This window comes from Apis mellifera, linkage group LG1 (assembly GCF_003254395.2).
Source record: "Apis mellifera strain DH4 linkage group LG1, Amel_HAv3.1, whole genome shotgun sequence".
Taxonomy (NCBI): Eukaryota; Metazoa; Arthropoda; class Insecta; order Hymenoptera; family Apidae; genus Apis; species Apis mellifera.
This window is the reverse complement of record NC_037638.1, coordinates 9,044,212-9,072,077: the sequence shown is the minus strand read 5'-3', so window position 1 is coordinate 9,072,077 and position 27,866 is coordinate 9,044,212. Positions and strand designations below refer to the sequence as shown.

The 27,866-nt window shown below is 23.9% G+C and overlaps 7 protein-coding genes across 11 annotated transcripts; 2 read left to right on the top strand and 5 right to left on the bottom strand.

Moving 5' to 3' along the window:
• Positions 1 to 285: 285 nt before the first annotated feature.
• LOC551546 (BAG family molecular chaperone regulator 2) lies at positions 286 to 2,322 on the bottom strand. Its single transcript, XM_623939.6, has 3 exons — positions 1,920 to 2,322; positions 1,614 to 1,726; positions 286 to 1,542 (listed from the first exon to the last, which is right to left on the bottom strand). The coding sequence occupies exons 1-3, from the start codon at positions 2,128 to 2,130 to the stop codon at positions 1,309 to 1,311; spliced, it is 558 nt and encodes a 185-aa protein (XP_623942.2). The 5' UTR covers positions 2,131 to 2,322; the 3' UTR covers positions 286 to 1,308.
• Positions 2,323 to 3,009: 687 nt separating this feature from the next.
• On the top strand, positions 3,010 to 3,868 carry LOC725383 (60S ribosomal protein L38). The gene is made up of 5 exons (XM_026442931.1): positions 3,010 to 3,034; positions 3,198 to 3,231; positions 3,406 to 3,466; positions 3,558 to 3,680; positions 3,799 to 3,868. The coding sequence occupies exons 2-5, from the start codon at positions 3,229 to 3,231 to the stop codon at positions 3,837 to 3,839; spliced, it is 228 nt and encodes a 75-aa protein (XP_026298716.1). The 5' UTR covers positions 3,010 to 3,034; positions 3,198 to 3,228; the 3' UTR covers positions 3,840 to 3,868.
• Positions 3,869 to 3,961: 93 nt separating this feature from the next.
• Positions 3,962 to 5,863, bottom strand: LOC113219001. Its single transcript, XM_026442927.1, has one exon. It carries the CDS (start codon positions 4,679 to 4,681, stop codon positions 3,992 to 3,994), a length of 690 nt encoding a protein of 229 aa, XP_026298712.1. The 5' UTR covers positions 4,682 to 5,863; the 3' UTR covers positions 3,962 to 3,991.
• Positions 5,864 to 6,942: 1,079 nt separating this feature from the next.
• On the bottom strand, positions 6,943 to 10,021 carry LOC727263 (chromobox protein homolog 5). Its single transcript, XM_001122973.4, has 4 exons — positions 9,465 to 10,021; positions 7,662 to 7,929; positions 7,256 to 7,589; positions 6,943 to 7,167 (listed from the first exon to the last, which is right to left on the bottom strand). Exons 1-4 carry the CDS (start codon positions 9,834 to 9,836, stop codon positions 7,140 to 7,142), a joined length of 1,002 nt encoding a protein of 333 aa, XP_001122973.2. The 5' UTR covers positions 9,837 to 10,021; the 3' UTR covers positions 6,943 to 7,139.
• Positions 10,022 to 10,757: 736 nt separating this feature from the next.
• LOC727267 (tektin-B1) lies at positions 10,758 to 13,127 on the top strand. 2 transcript variants are annotated; one of them, XM_006568141.3, is made up of 7 exons: positions 10,758 to 10,869; positions 11,119 to 11,281; positions 11,345 to 11,605; positions 11,671 to 11,841; positions 11,905 to 12,127; positions 12,231 to 12,454; positions 12,719 to 13,127. In XM_006568141.3, exons 2-7 carry the CDS (start codon positions 11,229 to 11,231, stop codon positions 12,918 to 12,920), a joined length of 1,134 nt encoding a protein of 377 aa, XP_006568204.1. In that variant the 5' UTR covers positions 10,758 to 10,869; positions 11,119 to 11,228; the 3' UTR covers positions 12,921 to 13,127. The 2 variants fall into 2 exon arrangements, with proteins under 2 accessions (XP_006568204.1, XP_001122977.1); XM_001122977.5 differs by having other exon boundaries at positions 10,830 to 10,974.
• Positions 12,957 to 16,417, bottom strand: LOC412410 (U3 small nucleolar RNA-associated protein 6 homolog). Of its 4 annotated transcripts, none has more exons than XM_026443404.1 (10): positions 16,399 to 16,417; positions 15,590 to 15,686; positions 15,398 to 15,524; positions 14,953 to 15,093; positions 14,679 to 14,869; positions 14,377 to 14,601; positions 13,965 to 14,310; positions 13,706 to 13,876; positions 13,443 to 13,617; positions 12,957 to 13,379 (listed from the first exon to the last, which is right to left on the bottom strand). In XM_026443404.1, the coding sequence occupies exons 2-10, from the start codon at positions 15,679 to 15,681 to the stop codon at positions 13,024 to 13,026; spliced, it is 1,824 nt and encodes a 607-aa protein (XP_026299189.1). In that variant the 5' UTR covers positions 15,682 to 15,686; positions 16,399 to 16,417; the 3' UTR covers positions 12,957 to 13,023. The 4 variants fall into 4 exon arrangements, with proteins under 4 accessions (XP_026299189.1, XP_026299183.1, XP_395867.4 ...); XM_026443398.1 differs by lacking the exon at positions 16,399 to 16,417 and adding an exon at positions 15,806 to 15,950; XM_395867.7 differs by lacking the exon at positions 16,399 to 16,417 and having other exon boundaries at positions 15,590 to 15,936.
• A 9,721-nt stretch (positions 16,418 to 26,138) lies between these two features.
• Positions 26,139 to 26,537, bottom strand: LOC107966074. Its single transcript, XM_026446274.1, has one exon. The coding sequence runs from the start codon at positions 26,535 to 26,537 to the stop codon at positions 26,139 to 26,141; it is 399 nt and encodes a 132-aa protein (XP_026302059.1).
• Between the last annotated feature and the right edge of the window lie 1,329 nt (positions 26,538 to 27,866).

The following is a 27,866-nucleotide window of genomic DNA, read 5'->3' as shown; positions in this document are numbered from 1 at the left end:
AATTTACAAAGAAAAATTAAATATTATAGAAAAATATTATAGAATGCATAAAAAATATATTCATATAAATTTTGATTTATTGTATTTAAATTAAAACTATTTATTAAAAGTATTATGAATTTTACTACATAAAAATAATAGATATCAACAAAAATTAAATTCTTGAATTTTTTTTATGAATTATATGGTTATTTTGAATTTCAAACTTATATTAAAATTGAATTTGTATGTATCAGATATAAAGAATATGTTAATTAAATGTATAAAAAGTGAATAAAAAGTATATATCTATGCACTATATCATATATTAATAATCATTTTAACAACGAAATAATTACATTATATAATAACATGAAATAAAAAAAAATTAATTCTCGCATAAATTAAATAACTTTTGAAAATCTTGCCAAACTGTATAAGAAATTCTTATTTTTTTTTATAATAATTGTAATATAAACAAAATTATAAATTTTATATCAAATCTGATAACTTTATCTACAATAATATAATAAAGTTATAACCATTAATAACAGTTAACATATTAAAAGGTCAAATCTATAATTATAATTTATGTGTAATTTTCATTAACATTCCTTAATAGTCTTTTTATAGTAGGAAGCATTATTAAATTTAAATAGTTAAGATAATAATAAATTATAGATAATAACATAAGTATATCATATGTCAATCAGTAATCACATAAGTATAATATCCACACAAAGAACAAATACTATAAAAATACTAATAATATATTATGTTTATATATTTTTTAAAGAAAAAAGAAAATTAGTAGGTATTTATTATTCAATTAAATCATTAAAGATCAATGAATATAAAATGTCATGATTTACACACATTTATATTATTCATTTTCTTTCTTTTCAAATATAGATTCTAATAAAATTATTATTCTTAACATAGCTTTATTTTATTTATATATTATAACTATTTAAAACATACACAAACTTAGTTCTTATTAAAAAATTTTATGTGAATATATTATGTATGAAAATATTTTTTATATTAATTTTATATTTATACTTCCTACCATAATTAATGTTCAAATGTAAATGTAATGTCCATTAAACCTTACTTCTACATACAGTAAGGCATAGAAACAATATATATAGAGAAAATAATTCACATTATATAATACTTTTTTTACATTTACCATAAAAATCATCATTGAATTATCATGAAGCACCCTGACTTAAGTAACTTTTTGCAAATCTCCTTTAGAACAACTATTGCTCATTTAAGGAGTGATTTATTCAGTTTTCTTTAAAATCAATTATCTCCAATGTAGCTTCATAGTAATTGAATTGTGTGCATTTTATCAATATAATCTAATAATCCTTGTAATCTTTTTTTTATTCGTTTTTGATCATCCATAGTACATCCAAGAATTGCTGTTTCAAAATTTTTATCAGAATTCCCAACATTTTGTGAGGTACAAGCATTCATAAAAGATGCACAACGTTGTCGAGTTCCAGCTGGATCATTACGAAGACCAACAACTAAACTATCAATTAAACCATTTACCTAAATGAATCAATTTATATTGTTAATTATATTAAAAAATATATATAAATATATAATAATATGATTAATACTTGATGTAATGCTTCTTCTTGAATCTGATCACGTTGAATTTTAACCAATACATCAACTGTTAAACATCGCATAGACAATCTTTCAGCATATCTCAGCACATCATCTTTGTCAGCTATTTTTAAAAATAATATATAATTTTGAATATTCTTTTATAATTTGTTTCATAGAAATATAAAAACAATATATAACATACTCATTAATTATATTCTTAATATATTCATATAATACAATAAAAGTCTTTTTAAAATATTTCTAGATACATTAGAATCTTCTATTTTTAAAATATAAGTAAGATTAATACTTACTCTCTTCTAATGCACTAAGAATTTCATTGTTTCTAAGAGTATCTAAGGTTGTTAAGAGAGTATCCCTTTCTTCTTCGAGTCTCCAAGCATCTTTTCTCAATTGTTCTACATGTACTTCGATCTGATCAAGAAGGCTGAATAACCTGTCTTTTGGTTTTGTTAAACCATCACAATCTGCACTTTCCATAATATGTGGTAATGGACTATCCATTTTTTTTTTTAATTTTTGAAACAATATTTCAACAACACAATTTCACGTAATTAAAAAATATGAAAAATTGATTTCAATTGCAAGATACGATGCAAATGCATTAATCGCGTACAAATATATTCTCGGACTCTCGTTGCGTATACTGTACTCTTGTAATCGTGATATGAAAAGATGACTGACGGAGTATATACGGAACATCTATATATAATTGACAACTGAATTATCAATTAGATAGCGCCAAATTCAAAAAGTCTTTCCTCGTAATTAATTTAATAAATTTTATTATAATATATAACAATATAAAAAAATAAAATTTATAATATGTCTTAATAAATGATAAAATTGAATTATATATTTATATTTATTTTTTAAATTAAAATTTAATTTATTTTAATTCAAACTATTTAATATTTAATTTCTATGATTTTAAATAGAAATTTTAAATTAATCAATATTTTCTAATATTTATAGCAAAGGAAAATTCTATATATAAATATTATTAAAGAATGTTTTATATGTTTAATTTGATATGTTATATCACTAAATAAAATAATTTGAATATCTTAATAAAAGAAATTATATTTATGATTAAAAAATAATCATTTTATTTTGAATAAATATAAAATATTTTTATTATTGTATAAATATAGATTTGTATATATTATATATATATATATATATATATACATACATATATATAATAATATAAATTTTTAATATCTTACATAATAAAATATATTATATAATAAAAATCATTTATAATATAAAATTAATTGATTATTTTAATTAATAATATTTTTATTTTTATTTTTATTATATAATTTTATATTTGATAATATCTTGTTGCTGATTTGATACAATTCCTTATGAAAATATGTTCTTTTTCCGGTTATAAGTCGATAAGGTTCATACTGATTTTTCAAGTAGTTCTTTAAAATCCGATTTTCTGTTAGAAATCTTTTTATTTTTTAATCATATAATAATTATTAGATACAAATATTTTATTTTTATTCTAGAAATTTCTAAAAATTAAAGGTATAATAAATGTTTTTTCTCGTTTGTTCCAGGTGATTCTATTTATATTTCTTTCCTATCACAATGGTGAGTATTGAATATTTATTATTAATATATTAAAATTTTTAAGCTGTAATTACAATTAATTTTTATTTTGCAATATTATAAACGTTAATAGATACATTAAAAATATAATAAATTAATATAACATAACCTCAAATTAATATCTGAACAATGCAATAACGTATGAAATTTTTTTAGCCACGAGAAATCAAAGAAATCAAAGATTTTCTTTTGAAAGCCAGAAGGAAAGATGCAAAATGTGAGTATTAAAGATTCTTTTATATTATTTATAATATTATATGATTATAATTATATATATATATTAATTTCCTTTTATTATAAAAATTTAGCTGTGAAAATCAAGAAAAATGCCGACAACGTTAAATTCAAGGTTCGATGTTCACGATTCTTATATACTCTTGTTATTACAGACAAAGAAAAAGCAGAAAAATTGAAGCAATCATTACCTCCAGGTATTTATTTATTTAATAATAAAGAATTATATAATTTTCTGGTAATAAAAATAATATATATTAAAAATAATTATATTGAATTAAAATTTTATTTTTAATAATATTAATATATTTTTAGGTCTTCAAGTAAAAGAAGTAAAAAGAAGTGAACGTATGTAATTGATAGAATAAACTAACTTTTTAACATATGTTGTTTATTTCTCTTATTATTACATAAAAATAGGTTTAAAAATAATGAAAATTATAATCAATAATCAAAAATTTGTTTCTTAATTTCAAAATTTAAATTTTTTTTAATTTTAGTTTTAATTTCATTCAAGTGTTGTAAGATTTTGATTAGAGAGAGATAAAATGCATGGCTGATTTAAAAAATGCTTTCTTCTTTTAAACATATGTTGGTAAATATTCTTTCTTTCTGTTGGTGATGTAGACATCAATTTTAATTCATCATATGTATCTATACATATATTTCCACTATTGCACATTGGTCTTTGATCATAAGGATATATACGATGATAATTAAATCTTATTTGACATTTCCTTGTAGTATGTTGTGTTTGTTGTTTTAAATATCGTTTTAAAGAACAATATTTTCTTTGACACAATCGAGTTTGAAGTTTCATATATTGTGCAAATAATATTGCTAATTCATCATAGGTTTCACTTATTTCTGATTTATGATTTGATACAGTAAAAATATTTTCATTATTAGAAACTAATTTTTTAGGTGTAGAAACAGATGTTTGTTCTGTAGTAAAATTATTTAAATTACAATTAATAAAATTATCGAAATTGTTTTTTAATGAAGTACTGAAATTATCTGATTTTGATATTTTTACAAAACTTTTAGATTCTTTTATTTCATTTTGTAATATATCTATTGATGATTTCATTTTTTGTTGTAATTTTTTTGAATGTGCACATTTATTTAAATTTATTTGCGATTTTAATTCTTTTGATTTGTTTCTTTTAATTGTATCACTTTTATTTATACTACACATAGAAGTATTTTCAGTTTTTGAGTTTATATGTAAAATTTGATTTTTTATTTCAATTATATTAGATGTATTTGATAATGTAGAATTTGTATAAGAATTGTTTGATCTATATAAATATTTAAAATAATTAATCTATTAATTTAAATTAGATTCAATAGCATATTTATAAATTATTAAAAACCTCTTTAATTTGCCAAGAAAAGTATTTGATAAAATATCCGATTTATCAATTGCAGAATCTGAGAAATATTTTGAATCACTAGCTAAATTTTTTGTTAATAAAGAATAAGGTGAACAGCTTGATTTAGATATGGAAATTTTGTATTTTTGTGTATTATCACTAAATGAATCTGTACTTTCAAATTTTAATTCTATCTGCTTGGAACTAATCTGTCTTTTAGAATTGTAAATATCTCCTGAATTTAATTTACATATTAATAATTGTTCATCACTTTGTCTATCAGATTTTGAAGATATTGTTAAAAATTTAAAATCTGTGTCTGAGAAACAAATATCTTTGTCATTCTAGAATAAAAAAAATATATAATTAAGAAATTACATTCAATATAAAATTAAATATTAATTAAATAATACCTGATATGAGTCTTTAGAAAGATTTTTTATATTTTGAGAACTTAATTCATTGTATTTATAATTTTCAAAATCTTTAATATTCCATTTATTTGATATTGGTTTAGGTACATGTTTGTACTTGGTACAAGCTGATGAAAAACATGAGAAAGACATTTTCCAAGATAATTGTTTTCTTAAATCTATATTTTTAGATGTTATTTTATTCTGATTTGGAGCAAGTAATTTTTTCTTTTCCTAATCATAAATTTTTATATATATATATTTATAAAAACTAAATTATCATAATTATTTGCATATAACAATTTTTAATATATTTTTGTAGTACTTGTAAAAGAGTCTTCAATTTATATTTATTTTCATTTTGTTTGTTCATATTTTTTTGTTCATCATGTTTCATGTTAGCTTTTGAATTATGTGTATAAGATTTTAAAAAACGTTTTTTATAAATTTCTTTTATCTTAGAAAAGATGCCATCACTCTTATCTTCATTTCGCCGAGTTATATATCTTTATGAATGTAATTTTAGTATAATAATCAATAACTAAATATGCGTGTGTGTATATATATATATATATATATATATATGTATATATATACATATACATATGTGTATGTATATATATATATATATGTATTATAAATAAAAAATATATACAAATATTACATTGCACAAACAAATTATAATAAACCTTTTAAAAATATAAATGATTTGTCCATAGATATAACGATAAAACGTTATAAATAGAATTATTATAATTAAGATGATGAATAATGTAAGAAATAATTTCCAATTAGAACCACTTTCATTTTGATCAATATTATTGTAATACCTTTTCTCGGTATCAGTCGTTTCCAACCTTGTCCGTTTAAGTTGCATGATAATTATAATACAAATTAGATTATAAAATAAACTATTTGTACATAAAACCACTGTATTTTTAAAAATATAATTCATATATTAAAAAAATTAATTCATTATTTATTGATAAGAATATCTAAATTGCAAAAAACATTTGAATCTATTACATTTTTATCTCTTTTGTTTTATTAACAGATATATCATTAGTATGTTATGAAAATTTTTAAAAATAATCAAATTTATCTATATAATATTTGTATTAATAAAATTAATACTGTATAATGAATTATAATTAATAAAAATTATTAAATTATTTTTATGTAACCATTCTAAAACTACAAATTACAAATAAAGTTATATTTTATATATTATTCACAAATTATTTTTACATCATGTATACCATGTATGCATATCTTAATTATATGCTATATACCAATCACTTACTAAAAACTTATTCATTACTACTTTTTATTTTATTTAAAATTTTGTCATAACATTTTTAGATATTTATTTTCGTACATATAATAAAAAATATTTATTGAATTGATGGATATTTGATAGATTGTATTAAATATAAAATAACTATAAGATCACATTATATTATATGATGTGTAATAATATATAATAAATATGCAATTTAATAGGCTCTGTATAACTTTTGAAAATAACTTTGAAAAAACTCTTTTTACTTGAAAAATATAAAATATCAAATAACATAAGATATATATATATATATGTTTATGTATATAAATAATACTATAAGACATTTTAACTTTTTTAAAACAAAACAAAATTTGGGAAAAACTACCAATTAAATTGTTGTCTGAGAAACTCAGACATTATATAATTATGATAGTTTATTGTATATATAAGTAATATTTGTTGTACTTTATACAAATTTAAACAATAGAAAAATTCCCATTTTTTTAAATTAATCTTTATCATTTTCAGAAAGCAAATTATATATGAATATAATTTTTTTTTGTAATCTTGCTATTCTATAATTACTTATTCATCACATTCATGATAAGTAGCTCTGCAGAAAAAAGAATATAATTAATTTTAATTTAAAGAAAAATCTAAATATTTATATAATGATTTATATTTATTAGAAATAAAATTACCTTTGTTTGTCCATATTTCTTCGAGATAATCTCCTTCCATGCTCATGTGTAGTTAGTGTGTACCTTTTTGTATGAGGACGATTTGCTCGAAGTTCTCGAGCTTCTGTAATTTTAGCTTTTTCAACTTTTTGCATAAATTTTGCAATTAATTCTGGACAATTTAAATTTTCTTCTGGTTCCCATGTATCATCTGCTGATGTAAATCCTTTCCAACGAATTAAAAATTCTCTTGTTTTATTTTTTTTAAAATGTACTTCTATAATTTTTTCTACTTCAAATTCTTTTTGATCATCTTTTATATCTTTTTCTTCATCTGATGCTATTACTTGTTTACCTATTATATTTAATTAAAAAAATTATATAATAATAGATCATTTTTAAAATTTTTTTAAAAACAAAATAATACCATTTTCTGTCTGTTTTTTTGTATTATTTTTAGGTTTTTTAGATTTTTTGTCCACTTTATTTTTTGGTGATTTTGGAGAAATCTCCAACCTTTTAGCTTTGATATCTTCTTCATTTTCTGTATTTTCAGCTAAAAACTCTTCTATTAACTCTGGACAACTTAAATCCTTTTCTTGTTCCCATGTGTCAGAATCTTCACCATATCCCTTCCATCTAACTAAAAATTGACGTTGACCTTTGATAGTACGTTGACTCACAATTTTTTCTACCTAGATAATTAATTATTAATAATTATTATATTTCATTAATCTTATTAAATCAATTTTATGTAAATTATTTTTAATTAATAATTAATATCTTATAATTTTTTAAATGAAAAATAAAATATAAACATATGATATAATCAATTGATTTCAAGGAGTGGATTACAAATATAATATATAAAATTATAAAATATATAAAAATTATTTTACGGAAAACTCTCTTTTTTAAAAAACTTCATTTTAAATTTTCACATTGAAATAATTTTATAATAATTATGTTATATATATATATATATATATATATATATATATATATATATATATTTATTTTAATAGTAATCATATTTATTATATTGCAATCAATAACAAAATATATATTTCGATATAATAGATCGAAACATAATATATAATATACAAGATATTAATTGTTATATATTGTGTTATGTTATAGAATTGTAATACAAGTCAACGCATTAATAATTTTAAAAAACTGAAAAACTAGTTTATACTAATATAATCATTTTGCGATTATATTAAATTAAATTAAATTTTTTCCGGCCGCCGTAAGGCGGTTGTTTACGCTAACACGAATTCTTTTCGATCGTCGTTGCAATCGATCGATTTCTTTTTTTTTTAATTTTTTTTATTAGTTATGTATCATTTAATTTTTGAAAAGATTATCAAAATAATTAAAAATAAAACACAATATTGATTAGGTTGATAAATAATTGTTGAAAGATAATTAGTAATATACCTATAAAATAATTTTTTAATGATTATTTGACTGATATTTTTTTTTCATAATTTTAAAATATATTATAATTAATAACTAATGTTTTTTGTTGATAATATATCAATTTTTTAATAATAAATTCTAATAAATATATGTTACTTTCGACCGATTAAATAAATGACTATATAGGTTAACTTTTGCATTTTTTTATAATAAGATGAATTTTCATAGAATAATTTTTATATAATTTCTATGTTAAAATAAATCAATATATCATATGTCAATTTTATGCCCTATGATTATATTAGGAATGTTTTAAAAATAAGATGACAATATTAATTAATAATTTACTTTTTATATGTTACTTTATTTTAAATCTTTTACTTATTATTCAACAATGCAACAATTTAGCAATTTATAAATAATGATTTAATGAAAATTGATAAATACAATAATATAATATTATTATATGATATATATAATGCATGTGTTATATATATATATGTGAATGTGTATGTATATATGTATGTATATATATGCGTGTGTGTATGCACATGTGTGTGTGTGTGTGTGTGTGTGTGTATATATATATATATATATATATATAAATATCATTAGATTTATTTAAGTTTCTTGTAAAAATAATTCATTTTATGAAATGAGATTAATAATCATGTCTTAGATATAGTATCTTTTTTTTATGATCGCAGAAAATCAAAGTCAATAATACATACTTATAGATGTATCATGTAAACATATAATTGTAATATATATATAATAAACACAATAAATATGATATCTAACATACCTCATATTCTTTTTCATTATTTCCTTCTTGTTTTATTAAAGAAGATGTTTTTTGATCCTCTTTTTTGAGTCTCTTACTAGGACCAGCCTTTCCGACATTCTTATTTTCTTCTTCTCGATCTACAGCTTGAGTATCTTCAATTTCGGACTTCAGAGTAGAATTTTCAGTTGTTTCTTTCTGACTATGACGATTACGCGAGGGACGCTTTTTGGGTGTACCTCTGCGCGGTGATTCCGCGTTTTTATTTTCCTTTCCTTTCTTCATTTCGTTATTATTGTCAACTATGGTTAAATGACCGACGCCATTTTCCTCGGAATTGCTATTACTTGTTTCAGATTTAGTGTGCTTAGTTTTCATACTTAATCTACGCATACTATTCTCACAACTAAAATTTTTCTATTTTATTATGAACTTATAACTTATAAATCGTTAATAATATTCAAACACTTTCTTATTCATATAATTTTAATGATTTTATTCTTTATATTCAGAAACAACACGAAAATGGTTTGGCGGGTTATACTATAGTCTGAGGTCTCAAGCACCATATTGAAACAAAGATTTTAATACAACGCACTTTGTTGAAATAATGATTATATGCATTTTAAAAATTTTTTTAAATTATAAATAAAATGAATATATATAAAATTTGATGAATCTAAATTATATTGTAATAATATATAAATCCTAGTATTAAAAATTTAAAAATTTCTTTTTTAAATTTCATTTTAACCCCCTTGAAGTTTAAACTTATTGTTCTTGTATATATTTTATTTTTTAAAATAAAAAACTTTGTTTTTCGGAAATTGAAATTTTTATTAAAAGATATTATTTTTTTTTCTTTTTTCTATTTTTTAATAAATGAAAAATAATTTTAAATTTCATTTATTTTATGATTTTTATATATGATTATAAATTAATGTAAAAAATTGTTTATTTTTTGTTAATTATTTTAAATATTGTTTTTAAATAGTTCTCAATAAGTATTAAAATAATTATTTTGGATGTAATATTGACTTCTATTAAATTAATTAAAAAATAAACTATTTTTTCGGAATATTAGCTATTTTCTTAAAAATATAATAAATTTTTAATAAAAATTATATAAAATTTATATAATAAGAACAAACATGATCATTAAAAAATATGAATTGATAATATAATATTATTTATTATATAATAAAAATTATGATTTAATAATATAATATTATTAAATTATTAATATATTATGGTAGATTTTTCTTCTTATTATAATAAATTATAATATTTGAATAATTTTATTTAAAAAATGAATTTTTTCTTTCCATAAAAATATTATAATCAAATAGAATAAAATATTAAATCAATATTTCGTTGCTTTGGTAACCAAACATCAATTTATCATTTCTGATAAAACATTAAGACAGTACGTTTTATAAGATTTTTATATAAACATTAATATTTATAATAATTGTTATTTAAATTATGGCTAAGTCTGTAACTACATATGAAAAACCTTTACCACATATAAGTAAATATAATTTTTGATTATGTAAATATAATTATTTAAATATTGTTTTTTTTTTTATTGAAATATTAAATCGAAATATTATATATATTTTAAGAATAAATAATCATTTTTGAATTTCTACGTGAAATATGTTTTTCATAATAGGTTTAGCAGATTGGTATGCTAAGCAATGGGATCTTCAGCAAAATGCAGCTTTCAAAAGTGAAGATGCATTTAAATTAAGAAATACAGGGAAAATTGTTTGTTCAGAGACAATGGTGAAGACTATTTGGGATACTTACATGAATAATACCCGTCTTGCAGATAGGTAATGAATATTTAAAATCATATCTAAGAAAAATTTTTATTATATATATTATATTATTTATAGAGTAACAGAATTATCACGTTGGAGAGAATTATTTCAGAATTTGTTAGACAAATTAGTTGCAGAAATTAAATTATTACGCGATGAGAAAGTTGATACAGAAAAAGAAATAGAAACTTTAAATTTTCCATTACAATTAACAGCAGAATGTATTTCTATGAGAGATTGTCGTAGAGGAACAGAACTTACATATGATGAAGCTGATACAGAATTGAAGAAAGAACTTTGTGTTATTGAAAATATTAAAAAATTATTAACTCAAAGGTAACTATAAAAAAAATCTGTACATATTTAAATATATGTTTATGAACATACAATATTTTATGTAGAGTGCAAGCTTCATGGGAAAAGCTAAATCGTTTAGAAGAAGTAAGATTTACAATGCAATTAGAAGTGGAAGATAAGGATGAAACTATTAAAATAGATAAAGAAAATCTTAATTTAGATAGAACATGTGCAAATATTAGCTATAAACCAAATGCATTAAGAACTCCAAAAGGGTAACAATAAATATTTATATACAATATATGAAATAAATATAAATATTTATTTTATTTTTTTAGTTCAATATCTTATGAAGCTTGGTTAGAACATTGTCGTTATATTAAAACTTTAGCTGATAATGAATTAAGCGATGTATATACTTTTCGAGAAGCTTTAAATGTAATGCGTGAACGTGCTAGAAATGATATTAAAGCTCAACAAGATGCAACGGATTTTAGTTTACGTAAAAGAATATATCAAACGCAAAAAGCTAGAAATGAATTAGAATGGCAAAAACTTAAAGTAAAAAATTTTTTAAATTAAAATTATTATTAAAATTTTACATATAATAAATATATAAATTTGATTATAATTTATATATAAATATATATATGTGTGTGTGTAGATTCAAAAGGAAATGGAGATTTTACAAAAAGAAATAGTGAGACAAGAAGATGCTTTACTACATAAAATTGATTCAATAAAATGTGCACAAACAAGATTAGAAAATCGTACTTATCGTTCTGGTTTTGAACTTTGTCGTGATGAAGCTGAATTAGGTTTAAAAGATGAAGTTTTAAACTTGACACAAACTGAAAAAGACTTAACTAAAGTTTTGGAAAATTCAAAGTATGTATAATAGTGCAATAATTTAGATAATATATTTTAACACATTTTTTATAAAGTGACTAAAATATATTCTACAATATTAATATATTTGTGAAAAATCTTTGGTTGATTTTAATAACAAACAGAAAAATTGATATATAAAAATGTTAATTAATGCATATTAATTTTTGTAGTTATTTAGATCTTATATATAATAATTCTCTAAAGATTTCCCACGAATATATTAACATTTTATATTTGACATATATATTTATTATTTTCTAGAGGAGCATATAATAATTTGGAAGGTTTACTTCTACAAGTTGATAGAAATCTAGATGACAAGCAACATTCTTTAGCAACAGATGTGATGTGTTTAGATATGAGAGCAACATTAAAAACAGGAGATAGAACACGATTGCCAAATGAAACAGATCGTAACATTGTTCTTACACGTATGGAAAAAGAAATACCACTTGAATCATGAATTAATTGGAATTTTTATATAAATTTAAAAAGAATATTTATCAGATACATAAAATATCTATTTATTGTATTATTTAATATTTCCACTGCACACACTTTACTATTTATGTATGCAATGTTTGTATATCATTTTTAATAGCATCTGGATTGGCTTTAATTAAACTGTATTCTGAAATAAATAAATCTGTCAATATTGGTTCTAAAGTTTTTACTGCTCTTTCATGTAATTCTCCAACTTTCTTTGGATCACCATGTTTCATTTCAAATGTAATATAATTTATCCAAACATTTGTATTATTTTTGCCAAATTGTAATGTTGACATTTCATAATATTTTCTTATATGTTTTAATGATATTTCAGGTTGCATAAGTTCTAATTCTATCATCTTTTTGTGTAATTCAAGAGAAAAAGGAGGTTGTAAACAAAGATTATCATATATTTTTCGTGCTTCTTGTATACCTAAAATAAGCAATAATCATCAATCATCAAATGTAATTTTATGCTTTAATTAAAATTACATACTTTTTGTTAGAACTAGCCATTCAATGTAAGTAGGTTTTATTTCTTGAGCAATACTTGGATGTCCTTGTAAAGCTGCTTGAAAAACTTGTTCAGTTTTTTCAGGAAACTTTGCTTGTACATGTAGTATTTTTATTTTCCATAGAGGTAATGATTTTTCACCAAGTATCTGTGTTGCCTAAAAAATTATTGATTATGCATATAATATAGAATTAAATAGAATTAAAATAATATAGAATTAAAAATAATTTCTTATGTAATTGTACCTTCAAAAACACAGATTCAGCTTCTTTTTCTTCTCCAATAGCAAATAAATATCTTAATCTGGCATGCCAAAGACTTATACTATTTGATATAGTTTCAGTTGCTGTGTTTAGAATTTCTTTTAATTTATTTTTGGTTGTTTCATCTTTATCTTCAATACTTAACATATTGATCTATAAAAATATTATTACAATTAAAAATTCTTTCTTATTTTTATTCAATAAATATTAATTGTTAATATTAATATTAAATGTCACTAACCCAATACAAATAATATTTTTCTTTTAATTTTTTTACTTGATGTGCTTGTGATAAAGCAGTTTTTAATAATTTTCTTTTAAAATTTGGTAAAGCTCCAGGTTTTTGATTAATTTCTATTAAACATTCTATATATAAAGACCACATTTCTTCAGTTTTAATTTTCTTAACTACTGTTTGATAAACTTTATTACAAGATGTTATACGATCTCTTAATGATGTTTTTTCTGAACTATCAATTTTCATTGTTGTATTATTACTGACAGAAGGTTGAAAAAGTCCTTCTAATTCTCGTCGGGCCATTGTATCCCACATTAGAGGTTCATGAGTATATTCTTGTATCATATCACTAAAAAAAGTATTAAAATCAAACTAAAAATAATTAACAATTTTAATATAACTTTATTGTATTTACCTAAGAATTTTGTTTTGTAATTTTTCTGTATTATTATGATTCTTTGCAATATTTAATAGTTCTATTATAAATCTAATATCTTTAATTCGTTTTGATGCTTGTTGGTAAATGATATAGGCTCTTTTTAGTCCAATACTCATATCATCATCAGTCTCAGTTTGTACTGTATTATCATCACTATTTTCATTCTTCTGATCATTAACTAATACCTCATCTAATTCTAATCTAAATCATAAAATTAATACTTAAAGAAATAAGAATAATATAAATATTAAAAACTTATAAAAAATGCAATGATTTACTTGAAAGCATCAATAAATAATAATTGAGAAGTTGGATGTATATGCAAACCACGAAGAAGAAATTGACGTGCAATTTGTTTATTTTTATTTTCTTCTAATTCCCAACGTGCTGCGATATGCCAACATTTAGGTTTATCTTGATGAACTTGTAACATTCTACCTAACATGTGACTAACATTGTTGTGAAAATGCTGCCACATTTTATATTCACATTTATATTTATAAATTAATAATTCAGAAGATTTAATAAATATATTATAAATTAAATACTTACAACATGCTTACAAAATTTTATGTAAGCAATCCAAAAACGAATATCATCTTGAAATCTAAATATTGCATCTTTATACAAATGATTTATTTTATTTATAATTGTATAATCAATATCTGATTTCTTTTGCATAATACCAAGTTTCTATTAAATAAAACAAATTTTTACATTTTTTAATAAAAAATTATATTCTTAATATATTAAATTATAGTTAAATATTATCTTGCATTCTGGTTATAATCTTACAAGTTATCTATTTTTATGAGTTAATAAATTTTATTTAACATAAATAAAGCAAATATTAATATTTTATTTTATTATTCATACAGAAATAAAATTCTTGATATAAATCCTGTCTTACAAATTAGACAGTTTTGTTCTTATGATCAGGATGCAAGACATTATAATTATACTATAATTAATTATTTATTAATATGTAATAATATACATCTCTGCGTTGTTTAATTAATTTAAGTAGATCCATTTCATATTGTATATATCTTAGATAATCTTCTTTAGTTTTCATATGTCGCTGAATTTTGTATTCATATTCTTTAAGTTTTTTTGCGATTCCTCTATATAATTCATAAAAATATTAATTCTTTTTTGAAATATATCACAAAATAACCCTTTCACTTACCGAATTTCGTTTTTATCAAAAATTTTAATTCTTTCCATTTGTTCTAATTCGGGAATCATATCCTCGCATCGTTTTTCCACAAATTCTGCCATTGTTACTTTTTTATTTAATTAATGAAATATAATTTAATATAAAAATAATAAAAACTTTTAAGCATGTACTATTAGTCATACACTAGACACACATAATAGGCATACTACATTGATAAACTGATACCTTGGTACTTTATATTTTACTTGTTCTTTTGTACATATATTATGTATCGATGTGAATGGGTAAGCGCTTTACCCATATTCATGTTAAAATTTAATATAAAATAATGACATATATCAATCGATGATTGATATTGAATTAATAAATTATAATTAATAATTAATCAATAATAAACTATACTTAATAACTTAATAAAAAAAATAATTTTTATAATAAATATAATAAATAATTTATTATATTACATTAATAAATTATTAAAAATTAATAAATTATTTTATTAAGAATATTAAAAATTATAAGATTTAAATGTTTCATTTAAATATTAGAATATTAAATATTTTGATGTGACAATAAACCATGAATATGACACAGAGAGCAAGAATAACACAAAAAAAATAAATAATGAAAGAAGGTAAAGATAAGTAAAAATTGTGTAATCAGTGCCATCTTCAGAATATCGGAAATAAAACTTATGAATACTATAAAAAAATATATTTCCAAAAATACTCAAAGAATGGCGTTAATGTTAAATTCTTATATTCCTTTCACTATGCTTTCAGAGAGATTTCTGAAATATATTCAAGAAATGGAATTACCAATACATTCTTATTATGTGTTCTACATTTTCGAAATGTCTTTAATTATCAAAATGATGTTATGCAATTCTTATTATATTTCTATTCTTTTCTCACTATTGCTTTCTTTATTGCATAGTTCATTCGGTAGAATGGAGATGGCGCCACTTGTATCAATTCTTAATATATCTCTATCCTTATCTCACTATCGCTCTTTGTTTATGTAATTCCTTCGGCGGAATGGAGATGGCACCACTTGTATCAATTCTTGATAATATCTTTATCCTTTTCTCACTATCGTTCTTCTTGTTTGGATAGTTCCTCCGGCAGAATGGAGATGGCACCACTTGTATCAATTATTGATAGTATCTCTATCCTTTTCTCACTATCGTTCTTCTTGTTTGGATAGTTCCTCCGGCAGAATAGAGATGGCGCCACTTGTACCAATTCTTGATATATCTCTGTCTTTTTCTCACTATTGTTTTCCTTGTTGCATAGTTCATTCGGTAGAACGGAGATGGCGCCACTTGTACCAATTCTTGATATATCTCTGTCTTTTTCTCACTATTGTTTTCCTTGTTGCATAGTTCATTCGGTAGAATGGAGATGGCGCCACTTGTACCAATTCTTGATATATCTCTATCCTTGTCTCACTATCGCTCTTTATTTGTGTAATTCTTTCAGCAGAATGGAGATGGCGCCACTTGTACCAATTCTTGATATATCTCTATCCTTATCTCACTATCGCTCTTTATTTGTGTAATTCTTTCAGCAGAATGGAGATGGCGCCACTTGTACCAATTCTTGATATATCTCTATCCTTATCTCACTATCGCTCTTTATTTATGTAATTCTTTCAGCAGAATGAAGATGGTACCACTTGTATCAATTCTTAATAATATCTTTATCCTTTTCTCACTATCGCTCTTTGTATAATTCCTTCGGTCGAATAGAGATGACGCCACTTGTATCAATTGTTATATTTCTATCCTTTTTTCACTATCGCTCTCTCGTTTACGTACTTTTTAATTTCGATACTCTGAAGATGGCGTTAATTGTGCAATCTTTAATTTATTTCCGTCTCTCTTATTATTTCCTTTTTTTTAATACTTATTTTTATATTTAAAAATTCATATATTCGAAAAATAATACCGATTTCTAATTATCATTACCGTATTATTATTCAAATTGATTGAAAATATTAGCATTTTCGATATCATTTTAAAATTCACATAAAATTATTTTCAAAAAATAATATTGAAAATTTAAAAAAAAAAAAATCTACGAAAAACAATATCAATTATTAAGTTTCATGAAGAAATGACTATCGAAATTTATTTCTAAAATAATAAAATAAAATATTAAAAATAAGTTTAAATAGTGTTAAATAAATTTAAAAACATAGGAAATATAAGAAAAAAAAAATTAAAATAGAAATAAATAAAATTAATTTTAATTAGTAAAAATTAGTAAAATATGTAACATAAAGAACATAAATAAAAAAATTAATATAAAGAAATAATATATTATTAATATATATAAATAATATATATAAATAATATATTATTACATTATACATAATATTATATATAAATAAAAATTATATAAAAATGTGTAAAATTATATAAATTATAAAATTATAAAATTTAAATATTAAAGGAGATTCAATATAAAAATTATTTTTATACTGATTGCAATTTATTATTAACATATGTTATAAATTATTATAAATAATTAAATGCTCAGTTTCACGTTGTTAATTATTGACTACCACTGCCTCACATTGTCTTTAGATGTTATTAAATTAATTCATTTTTGGCCTAAAATCTTAATACTATGTTTATTTGCAATATCCATATTAAGAATATTCTGATTAACTTAAAGCGAAAAAAAAAACTTTAAAATGTTGATCATTTACAATTTAATTTAAAATCACAAATTATGACAACGGTTTAAAGAAGTCAAAAGAAGGATTTATGTCTTGACGATACAGATTCCAGAGTCGATTTATAAGAAACAATATTCGTTCATAAGACCTAATTCTGATCGGATACTCAAAAGTACCAATGAATCAGGGCGAAATCCTTAATTGACCACCGAAAATAGAGTACCAGTCCAAAGATTTTTGCAATTATTGTATGACATGTACAATAACTTGAAATGACAATAACTTGACAATAACTTGAAATAAACGAGAAAAAAACAACAAAGCATAAAATAATCATAAGAATTTTATTTTTTAGATATTATATCTTGATACAAAATGCTAAACTTGATACTTAAACTTAATCTAATTAATATTTATTTATTTATTTATTTATTAAAATCTATGTTAAAGATATTCTCATTTTTAGAGAAAGAAAAGAAATGAAATTATTAAAATTTTAAAAAATCTTGAAAATTGAAGAATAAAATAACGAGAAAGAGACAATGAGAATATCTTTGTACAGAATAATTTACTAATTATATTTTACTAATACCTGCAGTCTAGTCTATTAATAATTAATCAAAATAATTAAAAGCAATCGCATTTTAGACTAGACTGAAGGTGTGCGTAGTTCTTGGCTTGGCATCGCTTTTCGAAAATTATTATTGATGAAATATATTTTATATTCTTAAATTTAAAAAATTTCGAAAAATTTCTCATGGAATATTTATAATGTATTTTTTTAAAAGTAAAATTTGAAAAGCGATGCCAATTACCGGCTCTCACCCACGGGGAGGTGACTACGCATCGAGACCCATCAGGTTGAATTTATTGAACAAATTTATTAATACAATACAATGATACAATTAATTATCTATAAATTAAATCTTAACCGTAGAAAAGAAATATGATACAATTGTTAAAAAAATTATCCATCGTCATCCAACATCGATGAACTCTTAAACTTATACTAGACCTTAATACTAAATCTTATATCTATCTTATATCTACTTTACATTATGCAAAAAACTAGGACTTAAATCTAAGATGCATGCATCTTATGATTTACATCGAATATAAGAAATTATAATAAAAAAAAATTAAAATTAAAATTAAAATTATGTCGTATGCTCCTTATCGTGATCCAACGTCGTCCAACATTGTCCATCGATACATCGAGTATAAGAAATCGTAAAAAAGAAATTAAAATTTGTATCCTATGTTGATTATCCTGAACCCAACGTCGTGCAACATAATCCATCGATGTCCATCAATACATCGAATATAAGAAATTACAAAAAACAAATTAAAATTTGTTCCTATGTTGATTATCCTGAACCCAACGTCGTGCAACATAATCCATCGATGTCCATCAATACATCGAATATAAGAAATTACAAAAAAAAAATTAAAATCTGTGTCCTATGTTGATTATCGTGATTCAACATTGTCCAACGTTGTCCATCGATACATCAAATATAAGAAATTACAAAAAAGAAATTAAAATTTGTATCCTATGTTGATTATCCTGAACCCAACGTCGTGCAACATAATCCATCGATGTCCATCAATACATCGAATATAAGAAATTACAAAAAAGAAATTAAAATTTGTATTCTATATTGATTATCGTGAACCAACATCGTGCAACATAATCCATCGACGTCCATTGATATACCGAATATATAAGAAATTACAAAAAACAAATTAAAATTTGTTCCTATGTTGATTATCCTGAACCCAACGTCGTGCAACATAATCCATCGATGTCCATCAATACATCGAATATAAGAAATTACAAAAAAGAAATTAAAATCTGTGTCCTATGTTGATTATCGTGATTCAACATTGTCCAACGTTGTCCATCGATACATCAAATATAAGAAATTACAAAAAAGAAATTAAAATTTGTACCCTATGTTGATTATCCTGAACCCAACGTCGTGCAACATAATCTATCGATGTCCATCGATACATCGAATATAAGAAATTACAAAAAAGAAATTAAAATCTGTGTCCTATGTTCATTATCGTGATTCAACATTGTCCAACATTATCCATCGATACATCGAGTATAAGAAATTACAAAAAAGAAATTAAAATTTATATCCTATGTTGATTATCCTGAACCAAACATCGTGCAACATAATCCATCGACGTCCATCGATACATCGAATATAAGAAATTATAAAAAAGAAATTAAAATCTGTGTCCTATGTTGATTATCGTGATTCAATATTGTCCAACGTTGTCCATCGATACATCGAGTATAAGAAATCGCAAAAAAGAAATTAAAATTTGTATATTGATTATCGTGAACCAACGTCGTGCAACATAATCCATCGACATCCATTGATATGCCGAATATATAAGAAATTACAAAAAACAAATTAAAATTTGTTCCTATGTTGATTATCCTGAACCCAACGTCGTGCAACATAATCCATCGATGTCCATCAATACATCGAATATAAGAAATTACAAAAAAGAAATTAAAATCTGTGTCCTATGTTGATTATCGTGATTCAACATTGTCCAACGTTGTCCATCGATACATCAAATATAAGAAATTACAAAAAAGAAATTAAAATTTGTACCCTATGTTGATTATCCTGAACCCAACGTCGTGCAACATAATCTATCGATGTCCATCGATACATCGAATATAAGAAATTACAAAAAAGAAATTAAAATCTGTGTCCTATGTTCATTATCGTGATTCAACATTGTCCAACATTATCCATCGATACATCGAGTATAAGAAATTACAAAAAAGAAATTAAAATTTATATCCTATGTTGATTATCCTGAACCAAACATCGTGCAACATAATCCATCGACGTCCATCGATACATCGAATATAAGAAATTATAAAAAAGAAATTAAAATCTGTGTCCTATGTTGATTATCGTGATTCAATATTGTCCAACGTTGTCCATCGATACATCGAGTATAAGAAATCGCAAAAAAGAAATTAAAATTTGTATATTGATTATCGTGAACCAACGTCGTGCAACATAATCCATCGACATCCATTGATATGCCGAATATATAAGAAATTACAAAAAAGAAATTAAAATTTGTATCCGATGTTGATTATCCTGAACCAAACGTCGTGCAACATAATCCATCGATGTCCATCGATACATCGAATATAAGAAATTACAAAAAAGAAATTAAAATCTGTGTCCTCTCTTGAATACCGTGATCCAAGATCGTCCAACGTTGTCTACCGACATATCGAATATAAGATATTATAAAAAAGAAATTAAAACAAGTATCCAATGTTGATTATTGATCCACCGTCGTCCATCATCGTTCATCGATGTCCATCTATATCCATCTATGTCCATCTATATCCACCTATGTCCATCTATGTCCACCTATGTCCATTGTAATCCATCGTAGTCCATCGTAGTTCATCTATGTCCATTTATGTCCATCGTAGTTCAACGTCGTTCATCGTAGTCCATCGTAGTCCGTCGATGTTCACATCGTAGTCCGTCGATGTTCACATCGTAGTCCATCGTAGTCCATCATAGTCCATCGTAGTCCATCGTAGTCCATCGTAGTCCATCATAGTCCATCATAGTCCATCATAGTCCATCATAGTTCATCGTAGTCCATCATAGTCCATCGTAGTCCATCATAGTCCATCGTAGTTCATCGTAGTCCATCATTGTCCATCGTAGTCCAACGTCGTCCATCGTAGTCCATCGTCGTCCATCGTCGTCCATCGTCGTCCAACGTCGTCCATCGTCGTCCAACGTCGTCCATCGTCGTCCAACGTCGTCCATCGTCGTCCAACGTCGTCCAACGTCGTCCAACGTCGTCCATCGTCGTCCAACGTCGTCCAACGTCGTCCATCGTCGTCCATCGTCGTCCATTGTCGTCCATCGTCGTTCAACGTCGTCCAACGTCGTCTATCGTCGTCCATCATCGTCCATCGTCGTCCATCGTCGTCCATCGTTGTCCATCGATGAAGTCTTAATTTAACTTATTCTAGTTCTTAATACTAAATCTTAAAACTATCTTATAATACACTTAAAACTAGAACTTAAATTTAAAACGCACGCATTTTACAATTTACATAGAATACAATAATTTACAATGATAATATTAAAAAACTAAATCTGAAATCTTATATCATACGTTTACATATTATACTTAAAGCTAGGACCTAAATCTAAGATGCATGCATCTTATCATTTACATCGTGTCTAATAAATTATAATAAAAATATTAAAACCTAAATCTTACTAAACCTTACTAAACCTTAAATCTATTTTATATTATATTTAAAACTAGAACTTAAATCTAAGATGCGCGCATTTTGTCATATACATACAATAAAAAATAAAAATATTAAAATCTAAATCATAATGGTAAAACTTAAATCTATCTTATATTATACTTAAAACTAGGACTTAAATCTAAAACGCATCTTATCATTTATATCGAATTCATTATAATATATTATAATGAGTACACTAGAATAACTAATATCTGTATCAAAGATATTCTGATATTATTTTAAAAAAGGGGAAGAAGATAACGTTGCTCAATTTTTGTTAAAAATTGAGAAACAACAAATGATTAACCAGAATATCCTTGTTCAGATTTTTATTAGTACCTTCAGTCTAGTCCATCGATAATTAATCAAAATAATTGAAAGCAATCATATTTTAGACTAGACTGAAGGTGTGCGTAGTTCTTGGCTTGGCATCGCTTATCGGAAAGTATTATTTATGAAATATATTTTATATTATTAAATTTAAAGTATTTCGAAAAATTTTTAAATACAATTAATATTTTTTTTCAATGAAAAATGTGAAAAAAACGATGCCAATTACCGGGTCTCACCCACGAGGAGGTGACTACGCATCGAGACCCATCTGGTTAAATTTATTTATCAAAATGATTGATACATTAAAATCATACAATTAATTATCTATAAATTAAATCTAAAACGCATCTTATCATTTACATCGAATACAAAAGATTACAATGAAGATATTAAAGTCTAAATCTTAATACTAAATCTTAAAACTATATTATATTCAACTTAAAACTAGGACTTAAATCTAAAACGCACGCATTTTATCATTTATGTAGAATACAATAAATTACAATAAATGATAATATTAAAAAACTAAATCTTAAACTTATCTTATATCATAAGTTTACATATTATACCTAAAGCTAGGACCTAAATCTAAGATGCATGCATCTTATCATTTACATCGAGTCTAATAAATTATAATGAAAATATTAAAATTTAAATCTTAATACTAAACCTTATATCTATCTTATATTATACTTAAATCTAAAACGCACGCATCTTATCATATACTTAGAATATAATAAATTATACCAAAAATATTAAAATCTGTATCCTATGTTGATTATTCTTATCCAACGTCGTCCAACGTCGTCCAACGTCGTCCATCGATGAAGTCTTAAATTAAACTTAATCTAAATCTTAATACTAAATCTTAAATCTATCTTAAAATACACTTAAAACTAGAACTTAAATCTAAAACGCACGCATTTTATCCTATTTACTTAGGATATAATAATAAATTATACTAAAAATATTAAAATCTATATCCTATGTTGATTATTGTTATCCAACATCGTCCAACGTCGTCCAACGTCGTCCAACGTCGTCCATCGATGAAGTCTTAAATTAAATTTAATCTAGATCCTAATACTAAATCTTAAATCTATCTTATAATACACTTAAAATAAGGACTTAAATCTAAAAAATATTAAGGTCAATATCCTATGTTGATTATTTTTATCCAACGTCAGCCAACGTTGTCCATCGAGATATCAAATATAAGAAATTATAAAAAAGAAACCTGTACGCTATGTTGATTATCGTCATCCAACGTCGTCCAACGTTGTCTATTGAGACATCGAACATAAAAAATTTTCAAAAATTAATTAAAACCTATATCTTATGTTCATTATCATGATTCAACGTCGTCCAAATTTGTCCATCCAGACATCGAATATAAGAAATTTAAAAAAAAAAGATTAGAACCAATATCCTATGTTGATTATCGTGATTCAACATTGTCCAACGTTGTCCATCGATACATCGAGTAGATTATGAAATTACAAAAAAGAAATTAAAATTTGTATCCTATGTTGATTATCCTGAACCCAACGTCGTGCAACATAATCTATCGATGTCCATCAATACATCGAGTATAAGAAATCGCAAAAAAGAAATTAAAATTTGTATTCTATATTGATTATCGTGAACCAACGTCGTGCAACATAATCCATCGACGTCCATTGATATACTGAATATATAAGAAATTACAAAAAAGAAATTAAAATTTGTATCCTATGTTGATTATCCTGAACCAAACGTCGTGCAACATAATCCATCGATGTCCATCGATACATCGAATATAAGAAATTACAAAAAAGAAATTAAAATCTGTGTCCTATGTTGATTATCGTGATTCAACATTGTCCAACGTTGTCCATCGATACATCGAATATAAGAAATTACAAAAAAGAAATTAAAATTTGTATCCTATGTTAATTATCCTGAAACCAACGTCATGCAACATAATCCATCGATGTCCATAGATACATTGAATATAAGAAATTACAAAAAAGAAATTAAAATCTGTGTCCTATGTTGATTATCGTGATTCAACATTGTCTAATGTTGTCCATCGATACATCGAGTATAAGAAATTACAAAAAAGAAATTAAAATTTGTATCCTATGTTGATTATCCTGAACCCAACGTCGTGCAACATAATCCATCGATGTCCATCGATACATCGAATATAAGAAATTACAAAAAAGAAATTAAAATCTGTGTCCTATGTTGATTATCGTGATTCAACATTGTCCAACGTTGTCCATCGATACATCAAATATAAGAAATTACAAAAAAGAAATTAAAATTTGTATCCTATGTTGATTATCCTGAACCCAACGTCGTGCAACATAATCCATCGATGTCCATCGATACATCGAATATAAGAAATTACAAAAAAGAAATTAAAATTTGTATTCTATATTGATTATCGTGAACCAACGTCGTGCAACATAATCCATCGACGTCCATTGATATACCGAATATATAAGAAATTACAAAAAAGAAATTAAAATTTGTATCCTATGTTGATTATCCTGAACCCAACGTCGTGCAACATAATCCATCGATGTCCATCGATACATCGAATATAAGAAATTACAAAAAAGAAATTAAAATCTGTGTCCTATGTTGATTATCGTGATTCAACATTGTCCAACGTTGTCCATCGATACATCAAATATAAGAAATTACAAAAAAGAAATTAAAATTTGTATCCTATGTTGATTATCCTGAACCCAACGTCGTGCAACATAATCCATCGATGTCCATCGATACATCGAATATAAGAAATTACAAAAAAGAAATTAAAATTTGTATTCTATATTGATTATCGTGAACCAACGTCGTGCAACATAATCCATCGACGTCCATTGATATACCGAATATATAAGAAATTACAAAAAAGAAATTAAAATTTGTATCCTATGTTGATTATCCTGAACCAAACGTCGTGCAACATAATCCATCGATGTCCATCGATACATCGAATATAAGAAATTACAAAAAAGAAATTAAAATCTGTGTCCTATGTTGATTATCGTGATTCAACATTGTCTAATGTTGTCCATCGATACATCGAGTATAAGAAATTACAAAAAAGAAATTAAAATCTGTGTCCTATGTTGATTATCGTGATTCAACATTGTCCAACGTTGTCCATCGATACATCGAATATAAGAAATTATAAAAATGAAATTAAAATCATTATCCTTTGTTGAATATCGTGATCCAACATCGTCCAATGGTAGTCCATTGTAGTCCATGGTAGTCCATAGTAGTCCGTAGTAATCCATCGTACTCCATGGTAGTCCATGGTAATCCATTGTAGTCCATGGTAGTCCATAATAGTCCATAGTAGTCCATGGTACTCCATGGTAGTCCATGGTAGTCCATAGTAGTCCATCGTACTCCATGGTAGTCCATGGTAGTCCATGGTAGTCCATGGTAGTCCATGGTAGTCCATTGTAGTCCATGGTAGTCCATAGTAGTCCATGGTAATCCATCGTACTCCATGGTAGTCCATGGTAGTCCATGGTAGTCCATGGTAGTCCACGGTAGTTTATCGTAGTCCATCGTAGTCCATCGTAGTCCATCGTAGTCCATTGTTATGCATCATCGTTCATCGTAGTGCATCGAAATCTTAAATTAAACTTAATCCAGATCTTAATACTAAGTCTTAAATCTATCTTATAATACACTTAAAATTAGGACTTAAATCTAAAACGCACGCATTTTATCATTTACGTAGAATAAAATAAATTACAATAAATGATAATATTAAAAACTAAATCTTAAACCTATCTTATATCATACGTTTACATATTATACTTAAATCTAGGACCTAAATCTAAAATGCATGCATCTTATCATTTACATCGAGTCTAACAAATTATAATAAAAATATTAAAATCTAAATCTTAATACTAAATCTTATATCTATCTTATATTATACTTAAATCTAACATGCACGCATCTTATCATTTACTTAGAATATAATAAATTATATTAAAAATATTAAAAACTGTATCCTATGTTGATTATTCTTATCCAACGTCGTCCAACGTCGTCCATAGATGAAATCTTAAATTAAACTTAATCTAGATCTTAATACTAAATCTTAAAACTATCTTATAATACACTTAAAATAAGGACTTAAATCTAAAACGCACGCATTTTACAATTTTCGCAGAATACAACAAATTACAATGATAATATTAAAAAACTAAATCTTAAACTTATCTTATATCATACGTTTACATATTATACTTAAAGCTAGGACCTAAATCTAAGATGCATGCATCTTATCATTTACATCGAGTCTAATAAATTATAATAAAAATATTAAAACCTAAATCTTAATACTAAACCTTAAATCTATCTTATATTATACTTAAAACTAAAACTTAAATCTAAAACGCACGCATTTTATCATTTACGTAGAATACAACAAATTACAATGATAATATTAAAAAACTAAATCTTAAACTTATCTTATATCATACGTTTACATATTATACTTAAAGCTAGGACCTAAATCTAAGATGCATGCATCTTATCATTTACATCGAGTCTAATAAATTATAATAAAAATATTAAAACCTAAATCTTAATACTAAACTTTAAATCTATCTTATATTATACTTAAAACTAAAACTTAAATCTAAAACGCACGCATTTTATCATTTACGTAGAATACAATAAATTACAATAAATGATAATATTAAAAAACTAAATCTTAAACCTATCTTATATCATACGTTTACATATTATACTTAAATCTAGGACCTAAATCTAAGATGCATGCATCTTATCATTTACATCGAGTCTAATAAATTATAATATTAAATAAAAATATTAAAACCTAAATCTTAATACTAAACCTTAAATCTATCTTATATTATACTTAAAACTAGAACTTAAATCTAAGATGCG

Bases quoted from the DNA above. Each gene is read 5' to 3' on its own strand.
- LOC551546 (XM_623939.6), bottom strand. From the start codon at position 2,130: ATGGATAGTCCATTACCACATATTATGGAAAGTGCAGATTGTGATGGT. The intron at 1,727-1,919 runs GTAAGTATTAAT...TTTTAAAAATAG, and splicing joins TCTTAGTGCATTAGAAGAGA to CTGACAAAGATGATGTGCTG. The intron at 1,543-1,613 runs GTATTAATCATA...TGATTCATTTAG, and splicing joins AAGAAGAAGCATTACATCAA to GTAAATGGTTTAATTGATAG.
- LOC725383 (XM_026442931.1), top strand. The intron at 3,467-3,557 runs GTGAGTATTAAA...ATAAAAATTTAG, and splicing joins CAGAAGGAAAGATGCAAAAT to CTGTGAAAATCAAGAAAAAT. The intron at 3,681-3,798 runs GTATTTATTTAT...ATATATTTTTAG, and splicing joins GAAGCAATCATTACCTCCAG to GTCTTCAAGTAAAAGAAGTA.
- LOC113219001 (XM_026442927.1), bottom strand. From the start codon at position 4,681: ATGTGTAGTATAAATAAAAGTGATACAATTAAAAGAAACAAATCAAAA.
- LOC727263 (XM_001122973.4), bottom strand. From the start codon at position 9,836: ATGCGTAGATTAAGTATGAAAACTAAGCACACTAAATCTGAAACAAGT. The intron at 7,930-9,464 runs GTATGTTAGATA...TTAATTATCTAG, and splicing joins ATAATGAAAAAGAATATGAG to GTAGAAAAAATTGTGAGTCA. The intron at 7,590-7,661 runs GTATTATTTTGT...TAAATATAATAG, and splicing joins AAAAAAACAGACAGAAAATG to GTAAACAAGTAATAGCATCA.
- LOC727267 (XM_001122977.5), top strand. From the start codon at position 10,929: ATGGCTAAGTCTGTAACTACATATGAAAAACCTTTACCACATATAA. The intron at 11,842-11,904 runs GTAACAATAAAT...TTATTTTTTTAG, and splicing joins GCATTAAGAACTCCAAAAGG to TTCAATATCTTATGAAGCTT. The intron at 12,455-12,718 runs GTATGTATAATA...ATTATTTTCTAG, and splicing joins AAAGTTTTGGAAAATTCAAA to AGGAGCATATAATAATTTGG.
- LOC412410 (XM_026443404.1), bottom strand. From the start codon at position 15,681: ATGGCAGAATTTGTGGAAAAACGATGCGAGGATATGATTCCCGAATTA. The intron at 15,094-15,397 runs GTATATTATTAC...TTTATTTAATAG, and splicing joins TAATTAAACAACGCAGAGAT to AAACTTGGTATTATGCAAAA. The intron at 14,602-14,678 runs GTAAATCATTGC...TTTATGATTTAG, and splicing joins TTATTTATTGATGCTTTCAA to ATTAGAATTAGATGAGGTAT.
- LOC107966074 (XM_026446274.1), bottom strand. From the start codon at position 26,537: ATGGACTACGATGGACTACGATGGACTACGATGGACTACGATAAACTA.